General features: G+C 37.2%; 1 protein-coding gene across 4 annotated transcripts in view; it reads left to right on the top strand.

Moving 5' to 3' along the window:
* CDK15 (cyclin dependent kinase 15) overlaps nt 1-13121 on the top strand; it is an 81413-nt gene that overhangs the window by 28036 nt on the left and 40256 nt on the right. For all 4 annotated transcript variants that reach the window (XM_072812667.1, XM_072812665.1, XM_072812669.1 and 1 more), the window contains exon 9: nt 12215-12308. In XM_072812667.1, coding sequence (XP_072668768.1) covers nt 12215-12308 — 94 coding nt within the window. The remainder of the gene's footprint in view (nt 1-12214; nt 12309-13121) is intronic.

The raw sequence follows: 13121 nt of genomic DNA, 5'->3' as shown, positions 1-13121 counted from the left end.
AGAAGCGATGATATGTTACATTATTTCTGGAAATGTTCCAGTTATCTGGGGCCACAGTTAAATTTGTGTGACTTTGCAAAAAGAGCCAACCCCTCAAAGGTAACAAAATATATGGACTTCCTTCAGTTCCTTAGAAGGTCTTATATAAACAAAAGGTCTTGTTTTTCTTTAAAAAAATCAATAATAGATGTTTAAAAAATTAAGTAGTATTCTAAAAGGCTAAACTAAGCTTTTCGATTTCCCAAAAAATTGAGAAACATTGCAGAAATATTCCTCCAGTGTATCTGGAGTCATTGATTTCCCAATACCCAGTACCATTTCTAGAAATATCACCAGCTAGTCAAAATCCTCCTGAAACTGTCAGCTCTCACTACTCTACGCTGTCACTTCAAAGGCCCTGCAGCAGGCTCTGGTTTTCTCAGCACTTAATAATTACTTCCTAGTTGTGCTTACAGGCTGAGTGAAACTTCTACTCATCACTTTTAAACTTTGTTTTATTATGGAACATTTAAAACATTCAAAAAATATATACCATATAGGGGCTCCTGGGTGGCTCAGTCGGTTAGGTGTCTGACTCTTGATCTCAGCTCAGGGATTGATCTCACAGTCATGAGTTCTAACCCCACACTGGGCTCCACATTGAGTATGGAGCCTACTTAAAAGCAAAACAAAACGCACACATGAAAAAAAAATGTACCATATATATATATACATCAGTAATTCTCAACCAAGGCCAATTTTGCTCCCCAGGGACATTTGGCAATGTCTGAAGCTATTTTTTATTGTCACAGCTGAACACACAGCTGGGTGTGCTACTGGCATCTAGTGGGTAGAGGCTTGGGATGCTCCTATGATGCACAGGACAGCTCCCCAGAACAAAGATTTATCCAGCCCCAAATGTCAACAGTGTTAAGATTGGGAAACCTGATGTAGATTAAGAAGCATAATAAAATGGACTTCATGGGCCTACTACCTAGTGTAATAACTAGAACACACCGTCACATTTATATGTGCCCTTCTCCCATCAACCTACCCCTCCACCAGATGGGCTTCTTACCTGAATTTTTTTCTTATTGTCATTCTCTTACCTCTTTTAAAAATAATTAAAAATAATTATTTTACATTTTTATGTGTTCTAAAGATATTGTTTTGTTTTACCTGCTTTTGAGTTTTTGTAAAAATGGTATTATATTGTTTTTAGCCTGCTGTGCCTTGCTTTTTTCTACTCAAGATGTTTCTAAGATCATTCATGTTGATCTATATAGCTATGCTTTATTTCCTTTGATGGACATTTCAAATGTTTAGTTTGGTTTTTTGTTTTGTTTGCCTTTGCTGTTATAAATATACTTGGTACTTATATTTAAAGATTTTTTAGAATACTCAGTGGATTTGCAGTGTCACAGGGTATATGAATGTTCAATGCCTTGAAATAGTGCTGAGTTACTTTCCTCAGTAGTTGTAGCAGTTTATACACCAGCCCTGCGTTACAGCCCCTTATCTACATCTGCACCGACTTTATAATCAAGTGGGTAGAATGGTGTCATGTTGTGATCTAAATGTGCATTTTTCTAATTACCAGTGAGATTGGACATCTTTTCATGGATTATTAGCCATTTGTGTTTCTCTTCTATGAATACCTTCTTGTGTCTTTTGCTTATTTTCTTTTGTCTCTGTCTCCCTCTGCGCTCCCTCCCTTTCTTTCCTTCTTTCTCTTTCTTTCTTTCTTGGTTTATACGTGTTCTTCTATTCTGAATACTAACCTTTTATCAGGTTTCTTTTTAAGATTTTATTTATTTATCCATGAGAGACACAGAGAGAGAGAGGGAGAGACACAGGCAGAGGGAGAAGCAGGGTCCCCTCCGGGAGTTCCCCTAACATGGAACTCAATCCCAGGACCCTGGGATCATGACCTGAGCCAAAGACAGACGCTCAACCACTGAGCCACCCAGGTGCCCCAACCTTTTATCAGTTATATGTGTTGCAAGAAGCCTCCCCAGTTCATGGCTTATGCTTTCATATCTTTATGTTGTCTTTTTGAACAAAAGTTCTTAATTTTAATATTGTTGATCTTATCAATCTTTTCATTTAGGGTTAGCCCTTTTGTTTCTTGTTTAAAAAATTCTTCCCTCCTTGAGGTCAGAATGATATTTTCCAATACATTCTTTTAAAAGTTGTAAAGTTTGTCCTTTCATTTTAAATCTTTAATACACTGGAAATTGATTTTTGTCTGTGCCAGCCAATTGTCTCACCCAATTTCTTCGGTGATCTGTAATGCCAAATCTCTCATATATCAAATTTCCAGAAATGCAGAGGTCTGTGTCTGGGCTCTCTTCTGTTCTGCTGGGGTCAGTTTCTCTGTCCTTGAACCATTGTCCCACAATATTAACTTCTACAGCTTTATAATAATGTTTGATATCTAGTAGCACAAGTGTCCCCACCTATTTCGTCTCCTTCCTCAGGAGTGCCTTGGCTATTTTTCCCCTTTGATTCTTCATATTCATTTTATTTTTTAAGATTTTATTTTTGTGTAATCTCTACACCACTGTGGGACTCAAACTCACAACCTTGAGATCAATGGTTGCATGCTCTACCAACTGAGCCTGCCAGGTGCCCCATGATTTTTCATATATTTTTTAGATTCATTGTTTCAAATTTCATGAAATATCCTCATGGGATTTTTCATTAGAATTGCATTGGAATTGTAGAACTCTCTGAGTATAACTAACACCTTTGTAATACTGTTTTCCAATTTTTAAATGTGGTTTGTCTTTAATGCCTTTTTGTAGTTTATAATTTTCTAAGCTCTTACATATCTAGAACAAAGGTCCTTGTAAGCCTATTTCTATTGTTTATTGTTTCTTTTGGTTCTTGCATATGGTATCTCTTTTTCCATGCGTGTTTGGTTATTTTTTATAGTGATACGCTAATTTACTTTGAAATTTGAAATTTCATTTGTGTGTGTGTGTGTGTTTTTAAGATTTATTTATTTGTTTATGATAGACATAGAGAGAGACAGAGACAGAGACACAGGAGGAGGGAGAAGCAGGCTCCATGATGGGAGCCTGACATGGGACTCGATCCCGGGACTCCAGGATCGCGCCCTGGGCCAAAGGCAGGCGCTAAACTGCTGAGCCACCCAGGGATCCCTGAAATTTCATTTGTGAGATTTTTTTTGAAGCCTTGAATGAGGTGGACTCCCTCAGGGAAGATTTGCATTTGGTTCTGCTAGGTGCATTATTTCTGAAGAAATTAAGTTTTGTATCTTATATAAGTGTTGGTCTGCCACTCAGATCTTGATTTCCTGGTACCATTCCCCACTTAAAAGAACTCAGACATTTTGGAGAAATGGCCAAGTTTAAGGATAGGGCAGGGAAAGTATAAGATGAGCCAGGAACATCTAAGCCAGAACATTTTTTTTTTTTTTTATTAAGTGGTCACAAAATGACAGGAATAGACCAAAAGGGAAGCAACTTGAAGAAATGCCAACTGGTCAAAGATGTACAACTTGAGTACAATTTGATTTACAATCAAAGCAAATAATGTATATAATGGATTATAACCCACTGCATAAAATAAGAATGTCTAAGTCAATACTAAGGTTAGCCAGCTAGCTGGATAAGCAAGGAAGCACGTCCTTGCAGTAGCATGCCAGCTAATAACTGGAGAAGAAATGTGGACTTAGAAAACCACTATTATGCAATATAGTTGTGATTGGTTCAAGCAAGAATCAACAGTGCCCAATTAGAGCACAAACTTGATGAGGAATAAAAAATTTACATAGTCTCAAAGTACCTCACCACAAATTACTTATCAATTACAAAGGAAAAAAATAGTAACTTTTCAGTAGAGAAACTTGGCAGACACCACCTTCACCAAATGATTAGAGTTCATATTATCAATAATGTCACTGACTGACACGGGGTGTCTCCTTTTTTTTTTTTTTTAATTTTTTTTAAATTTTTATTTATTTGTGATAGTCACAGAGAGAGAGAGAATGAGGCAGAGACACAGGCAGAGGGAGAAGCAGGCTCCATGCACCGGGAGCCCGACATGGGATTCGATCCCGGGTCTCCAGGATCGCGCCCTGGGCCAAAGGCAGGCGCCAAACCGCTGCGCCACCCAGGGATCCCGGGGTGTCTCCTAATATAAGACACTGAGAAGGGTACAGCATCACCTATGTGATTTCCCTATAAAAAATCAAACATCAGATAAAGTAACTCTGTTTGAGGGACCTTCTGCCACATAACTAGCCTGTCCTCTTTTAAAGGTTTATAGGGAGAGGAAAATGTCCCTCTATCCTCTTAGAGTCTGTGGATGAGCCTATAAACTGACAACACATTATTGGGAGAAAAGCATATAAATTTTATTTGATGTTAAAAGTTTTATATGACATAGGGGAAGGGGCTTTATAGAAGGAAAAGAAAACACCCAAAGAAGCAGTTAGTCTTGGAGGCTTTTATACCATTCTGACAAAGGATGGTAAATTTATAGGTAAGTGATAACAAAAAAGAAAGGGGTTTCTGGACTCTTTAGGGGCAGTAAATTATGGGACGGACAGCCTCACAAGGAGAATTCATGCACTACTTTCAGGCAGATAGAGAGAAGAAGAAAGCTCATTATATGTTTGCTTTTTCTCAATTGCCTTCAGCTCAAAATAATTTTTATCCCAGAGTGGCATATTGTGGGGTGGCATAGTTTGATCCCCTACTGGGTTAAGGTTTTGAAAGGCAAAGATAGACTGAGGAATTGTTCCAGAGTAAAGAAACTAAAGAGACATGCAAATAAACGCAACGCATAGTCCTAGATTGGATCCTGGGGCAAATGGAACTAAGTTGGACAAAAGGTGAAATTTAAATATGGACTATGGATTAGATAGTAGTGTTGGATCAATGTTAAATTTCTTGATTTTGATTATTGCACTATTATGTAAAATAATGTTTTTGCTCTTAGAAAATAATGAAGTACTTAGGGGTGAAGAATTACGATCTGCAACTTACTCTCTACTGCCTCAGAAAAAAACAGAAAAAAATAAAAGTGGCAAAACGTTGGCAATTGTGAATCTGTTTAAGAGAGTTCTTTCTACTATTCTTGCAACTCTTCTTTAAGTTTGAAATCTTCAAAATTAAGTCATCACCAAAATTGAGAAAAAGCTGGTGTTTCACCAAAGATAGCATAAGAAGCACTGCCCTAGTATGTGATCAGTGTTTGCAAATATTTCACATGTGTTTGAGAAGAATACAGATTCCTGAATTGTTGGGTACAGGTTTTACATACATTCAAAAATTCAAGGTTAATTGTGTCGTCCAAATCTTCATATTATTTTTCTGTTTATCAATCAAAGGTGTGTTGAAATTGCTCACGACATTGTTGATTTGTCATAATTCCATTCATTTTTGCTTTATGTTCTTTACAGCTATTTTCATTAAGTGCAAATAAATTTAAAACTGTTCATTATTACTTTGTGCACATTAGATCTTACTTTTGGAATAATTTTCCTTTCTTTTAGGGTAAATCTCTTAGAATATTCTTTAGTATCAATGGCAAATTCTGTTTTTGTGTCTTAAGATAAACTCTCATTGTTGAAAGGTAGGCTTACTGGGGATGTAATTCAAGATTGATGCTTATTTTTTCTTAGAACTTTGAAGATATCATCCCCCTGATTGTCTTCCATTGATGCTATTGTGAAGTTTGCATTTAGCCTAATGGTTGAAAAGTTAGCTTTTAGCCTTGTCTTACAAGCGCAGGTGATCTCTCATTTTATCTAGATGTTTTAAAGAATTTTTTTGCCTTTAATATTGTAGAGTTTTCACTTTAAGGTGTCTGGTGCGGGTTTCTTTTCACTCACCTTGCTGAGTATATATTGTGCTTCTCCCTGTTATGAATTGTTTATTTAGTTGGTCATTTCATCTTTGAATGTGGCCTCTATTCCCATCTCTCTTTCTGGAGCTCTAAGGAAAGACTATCAGACCATGTCTTTCTATTATCCACAGTTCTTACCTCTCTTTCATATTTCCTGTCTCCTTAACGTTCTGTGCTGCATTCTGGAGAATTTCTTCGGCTCACCTACCAGTTCTTTATGTCTATCCTAAGCTATGTATCCCTTACATATACAAAATACACAAAAATGTATGTTATTTCATTGGTAAATGTTTCATGAATTTAATCAGAAATGATAACACAGAGTAGAAATTCAATTATGAGTTAAAATCATTGTCATTACTCTTATCTGTTATTTGTTCTTTTTATTATTATTGTTTTGTAAAACTCAAAAAGTAATGTAAAAATAGAGCAATAGGCATCTTTCATTGAGTTTACTATTATTTGTTCTCTCTCTACATAATTATTAGCTCTTGAGTGTTTACATTGTGATTGCTCTCCCCCATTTTTTTTTTCTTTTCAGGGTGGTAAAAGAGGAAGGAAGTAGGGAGATTTCCAAAGGAAAAGGGAAACATCCAATTTTGCTAGGCCACAAAACCCCTTAGGATACAAACTGGGTGCATTTTTAAAATCTATTTATTTATTTATCTATCTATTTATTGGAGTAGAGAGGCAGTGGGAGAAGGAGAGAGAGAATCTTAAGCAGATTCCACACCCAGCATGGAACCCAAAGCTGGGCTCAATCTCACGACCCTGAAATCATGACCTGAGCTAAAATCAAGAGTCAGTTGCTTAACCAACTGAACCACCAAGGTGCCTGAAACTGAGTGCATTTTAGGAGGCAGGTGACCACGGGGGAGCATTAAAGCCTTTGTCTTAAAGAAACTAATGATACCATAGAGTGCCAGAGCCTCTCGTTCACAGTGAGCCCTGGTGGCTTCAGGGTCAGTGGGGGCCCAGAGTAAACAGATTATGGAAAATACACAAGTAGGATGTATTGGTTATTCCCAGCACTTAAAATCAATGCTCTTGGGATGCCTGGGTGGCTCAGCAGTTGAGCATCTGTCTTGGGATCAGGTCGTGATCCCAGGGTCCAGGAATTGAGTCCCACATAAGGCTCCCCAGTGGGGATCCTGCTTCTCCCTCTGCCTATGTCTCTGCCTCTCTCTCTCTCTCTCTCTGTGTCTCTCATGAATAAATAAATAAAATCTTAAAAAAAAATACCAACACTCTCTCATCTCCCATCATCATTTTTTCCTTCCTTCTGCCACCTTTTAGACCTTAAAAGATTCTATTAGAAACTTCAGTGAGAATGTTTTAGGATAATTATACCATTTTGTTTTTACTTTTTTTGTATTATGCCAAAATACATAAAATTTACCATTTTAACCATTTTATTAAGATGTATTCATTTGTTTTAGAGAGAGAAAGAATATGAGTGAGGGGAGTGGGAGAGGGAGACAACCCTCAAGCAGACTCCCCACTGACCATAGAGTTCGATGCTGACCCTGAAATAATGACCTTAGCCAAAATTAAGAGTCAGAAGTTTAATAGACTGACTCCATTTTAATAGACATTTTAATAGACACCTCCATTTTAAATGCTACATTTTAAAATGTAGCACTTAGTATATTCACATTATAGTATAACCATCACCATTATCCATCTCCAAAACTTCTCATCATTTCAAGCTAAAACTCTATACCCAGTAAACAAAGACTCCCTATTATTCCTTTCCCCCCAGCCCCTGCGAACCACTAGTCTACTTTCTGTCTATGTGAATCTAACTCTACTAAGTACTTCATATAAGTGCAATCATACAATATTTTCTTCCTGTGTCTGGTTTATTTCACTTAGCATAATGCTTTCAAGGTTCATCCATGTCAGGGCACACTGGATTTTAAAGAAGGATTTATTTTGGCACACAAAGTATACTATTCAAAACTGACTTGAGGCAGCTGCTGGTTTTAAGACTATGAAAAGTTGTTCCTGCCTGAGAGATTGCAGATTCCCTGCTGCAAACTTCCAAATATAAAGAGTGGCTCAAGGAAAAGCAAATGGAAATGTCATGTCACTGTCATACATTATGTTGTTCTGAATTAATTTCAACAGTGAAAAATGAAATACTGATTCATTTCTCCCAACAACATTTTTGTGTGCTCCTTACACCTCTGAAAAACCTAAAACTCCTGAGATGGTTGATTACCCCAGAGATTGCCTAAGGAATTTGAAGAATCTTTTCCTCTCTTATGGAAGAATTTGTTCATGCTCAGAATAAAGAAAAGGTTAGGAAGAAAGCCAGAAAAAGCAGAAAACATATAAACTGTTTCCTTTAACCTGACTGAAGAAACCCAGTTGGAGCAATAAAATGACCCAGTGCATCTCTCCTTTCTGGAAGGGTTCCACTGGTTGATGCCATCAGGTCTTTTTAACCCTGTGTAGGAAGTTCTCCTTCATCTACATGGGGTGCCCCAAGGGTATCTCCACAAAGCAGAAATCTTCTGAGAAGCCTAAAGATAGGAAGGGTAAGAAGAAGAGGTAAGAAGAGCCACAAGATGAAGATTTAAGAACAAAGCAAATGAGTAAGAAGAAATAGGAGCTGGTTTCCCATCTAGACCTAAATGTTCAGAGTATTTCAAACATTTGCTTAAGGTTAGGTTGGTGGTGGACAAAATAGACAATAGCCACTCAACTTGTTTACAAAGCAAATTAAAAAATATAATAGCTCTGAAGAACAAGTGAAAAAAAATAGGAAGATGTGTTGTGTAGTTTTTAAAGAACAATGCTTACTACCCCTGGAAAGTATCTTTGGTTTTTCAAACTTAAGATACACAGATTTATTTTCTTACTAATGCATTGATATTTATAGTACTTATGGATATTTCAGGTATTGAAATATAATTGATTTAGGAATTTTGTTTGTCTTGCAAGTGTCCTAAGTGAGCACATGGGCACCCAGGGGTGTGTGTGCACACAGATGCACACATAGTCTTTCTATGTGTGTGTGTGTGTGTGTATTATATATATATTTATATAATATATAAATAAGTATCCTTAGACTTTATCTGTTAGGTGAGAAAGGTTTTAATCTACCCTGAGGTGAAACTTAAAAAGAAAGACTCAAGGGGCACCGGGGTGGCTCAGCTGGTTAAGCATCTGCCTTTGGCTCATGTCATGGTCCCAGGATCACATTGGGCTCCCTGGTCAGCAGGGAGCTTGCTTCTCCCTCTCCCACTCCCTCTGCTTATGCTCTCTAACTCTGTCAGATGAATAAATGAAATCTTTTAAAATAAAAATAAAATAAATAAAAAGACTCAAGAGAATGTAAGGCACCAACCATACAAATGCAGATGGAGAATTTCAGCCAATATTAGCATATTATTCTGTAACACAAACTCCAGTGTACTACTTGCATAATGGCCTTAATGTCCAGCTTTCTCCAGTAGTTTACATAGTTTTGTAAACTACTAGTAGAGTAGAAGACAAAGGACTAAGAAGTTGCTAAAGAAAGGACTTCCTTCTAACTTCCCTACAGCCACTAGTACGAAAAAACAAGCTTTTTTCAAGCAATGAAAACCTTTTGAGGGGAGGAATAAAGTGGACTACAGGTTTAAACCTGGCAATGCCCTTGGTTTTAAACCTTGTTTAAAATACTATCTGGCCTTTTAGTGGCTTGTGAGTCCCTGGCGTTTCTGGAAAGTGTTAGGGTACTGGATGGAGGGTTAGCTCAAAAGCCAGTACATTTCCATCTTTATTTCATATGAGTTCATATACAATTACATATATGTTTTATATACACACACACATTTTTTCATCTCAAAATAAAATGGTTTAAGACCTTTCAAGCATGTGTAGAGAAAGCATCAGGGGCCATGGATGGAGACCATTTCGTAGTATTCACCAACTCAGTTTCCTAGTTGACTTATCTCATAATTGACCATTGCTAGCAATCAGGATGCTTTTTTTTTTACCATTTTATTACTATTACTTTTAATCTCCTGCATGTATTGTTTAACTCATACCTTTTATAGCTGTTGCTTTAAAGATAAGAAACCCAAAAAAAAGGATTTTATTTTTTTTAAGATTTTATTTATTTATTCATGAGAGACACAGAGAAAGAGAGAGAGAGAGAGAGGCAGGGACACAGGCAGAGGGAGAAGCAGGCTCCACGCAGGGAGCCCGACGTGGGACTTGATCCCAGGTCTCCAGGATCATGTCCTGGGCCAAAGGCGGTGCTAAACCACTGAGCCACCTGGGCTGCCCAAAAAAAAAAATGGATTTTAAAATGCAAATTAATGAGGAGCATTAAATGGCAATAATTCTCAAAAATTCACCTCAAGATGCTATTTACCAGATTCTTAAGTTATATTTGTCTGATCAAAATTCTTATATCACATATCAAGGTGTCTCTTATACATGAAAAATCATTAAAAAGTAAATATGGTGGCCATTGTATCCAAATTGGCTTTTTCAAAATTGCCAATAATGTGATATATTTTATTTATATATGTGCAAAGTTCTAAAAATAAGCCAGTTGCTTATTTTAAATGCAAGCCAAATACTAGGTCATGAAAACAATTTTTAACTTTTTTGACATGATAAGAGACAATGACATTTCAATTGCCCATTTTTTCTTTTATTTATTTTTTATTTGTTTATTTATTTATTAGAGAGAGCATGAACAGAGGGGAGGGGCAAAGGGAGAGGGAGAAGCAGACTCCTCTGTAAGTGATGAGCATGGAGCCCAACTCAGGGCTTGACCCCGAGACCCTCAGATCATGACCTGAGCTGAAGGCAGATGCTTAACTGACTTAATTTTCTTTTTAATATAAATTCTATCCTCAAACCAGATACAAGATAAAAATTATTCTTAAACTTGTTTACCAAGAAATCTGCTTTCTCCTACACAAGCAATTTAAAAGGAATTAAAAAGCATGTGTCTGTAATCAGAAGAAAAAAAATGAAAATTTATAGCATGTAATAAATATATAATATCAAAGACCATATTTAAAATGATCTTGATAATAAGTTTGTTTGGCTTAACTATGCTTCTTTACCATGCCACACAAGAAAATGTCAAGATGGATAAGGGAGTTTGCAAAATTATGTGTTACAGTGAAAAGAATTTGGAGTCAAAGGATAGGACCATGAGGATAATCACTGTGACCAATCACCTGAAACATTTTTATCTCTCAAAAGACCTATATGAAAAAATACTTATATGAATAAAAACATATTATTAGGAAAATAAATCTTACCCCTTGCTGTCCCTAGGAATTACCCTCCAGTTTGACTACCTAGGAAATAAATTTTATATTTCACCCTATTTCATCTATTGGGAGATATACAGTCTCTGCTAAGTCAGGATGTACCTTATAGTTGGTAGCGTCTTACCAAAGCCACCAGGCAGGCTGCAGTTATGACCGCAGCTACCACTGCACATATGTGAACATCAAATGCCAGCATCAAGAGTTGCAGAATGGGCATCTGTGACTTGGAAGAAAGTCTTGCAGACAGGAGAGGGTTTTTTTTCCCCTTCGTTTTCAATTAGGAACCAAATGGTTGTGGAGAGGCAGTGAATCAGACATGTTTAGCAGCATTCTTTAAGCAGGAGTCAAAAGTAGGTTAACTCTATATAATTTCAAGGTCAGCTTAGAAGCCCAGCACCGATGACTCTTAGTTTTCTTATGGATTATTTTAAGAAATGCTGCATCATCAAACTCCTGATATAGAGGATGATCCCATGGATAAAAACAGACATCAAAGAGTCTGAGTCAAATGCTGAATGTAAAAAAGTTTTAGGAGTACCCAAACCAATTTATTTCACTTTAGCATTCCATTTTTTGCATACACTAGTATGATATATAATAAAATAATCTAATTAAATGTATAACAGCCCTCTCAATAGCTGCTAAAGAAACATTCTGATTGTGTCACGGTTTAACTTGTAGGAGTTTTTTCTCCTAATAGTTACTTATACTAATGGTGCCTCTTAAAATAATAGCATCTTAGATTCTGTGAAAGAAAGTATTCAAAAAAAAAAAAAAGATAGTATTCAGTTTGAAGATTCAGTACTTTTGCCTCCTCCCATAAAATGGATAACGAACTTGAATGAGCTGAACCGTTTGCTATCTTTACTGCGTTCCTAAATGATTGCATATCATTTTAACTAAAGCTGCAGGTTGTTCTTTTCTTTTTCTTTTTTCTTTTCCAAGACTTTTAATAGCACCATATTTAACTCCCCAAAATATTTACTGGGAGGAGAAATACTAGTAGTTCACTTTCGCATGTATGGTTCCCTTGAAAGTGTCAGGCTGACTCTTGTTTCCTTTGCTAGGGGTGCAGGCTGCATCTTTATTGAAATGTTCGAGGGTCAACCTTTGTTTCCTGGGGTTTCCAACATCCTTGAACAGCTGGAGAAGATCTGGGAGGTAAGAATTCCTCTTAGGAAGAAGAAATACCTGCATTTCAAACTTTGAACCAAATTTGTTTTAGAGACCCTAAAGTCCATCTGGGTTGAGATTTTATGCCACATATTAAGGTTGTGGAAACTGATATTTGCCACAAGTATAAAAGCACCTTGGGAATGAAGGTGCGGTCAGGAAATCCCCTGTGGTCCTGGAGCAGCCCCTGAACCCACCTGCCCCCAGTTAGGATTTTCTCAGCCTCCCAGGGCAATTTCCACTGTCGCTACTTAAGCACATCCCCTGCCTTGCCACCCTCAGCTGTAATTCTTTTTTTTTTTTAAGATTTTATTTATTTATTCATGAGAGACACCCAGAGAGAGAGAGAGAGAGAGGCAAAGACACAGGCAGAGGGGGAAGCAGGCTCCATGCAGGGAGCCTGATGTGGGACTCGATCCCAAGTCTCCAGGATCAAGCCCTGGGCCAAAGGCAGGCGCTAAACCACTGAGCCACCCAGGAACCCCTCTGTAATTCTATCATATATTTGGCCCTGGGTCCTTGTCCACTGAAGACACTAAATTTCCACAGAACTCTGATGAAACAAAGGCTTACCGTGTCAGTGTGAGAGAAGTACACCATGTATCCCGCTCTTCCTAAACCACATTCCTAGGGTGTGAAGGTGCTTTTGTATGTGCTTCCATTTCTTGACATTTATCCCTACCTCATTTGCACCACGATGTGCTTCATTCTTTCATCTCTTGTAGCTTATATGCTATGTACCGTAGTCATCTGTATATTCTTCTTTTCTTGGTGATTTTTTTCCATTGTGGTAAAATATAC

The sequence above is a fragment of the Canis lupus genome, chromosome 36 (genome assembly GCF_048164855.1).
Source record: "Canis lupus baileyi chromosome 36, mCanLup2.hap1, whole genome shotgun sequence".
Lineage (NCBI taxonomy): Eukaryota > Metazoa > Chordata > Mammalia > Carnivora > Canidae > Canis > Canis lupus.
This window is presented reverse-complemented; position numbering and strand designations above follow the sequence as displayed.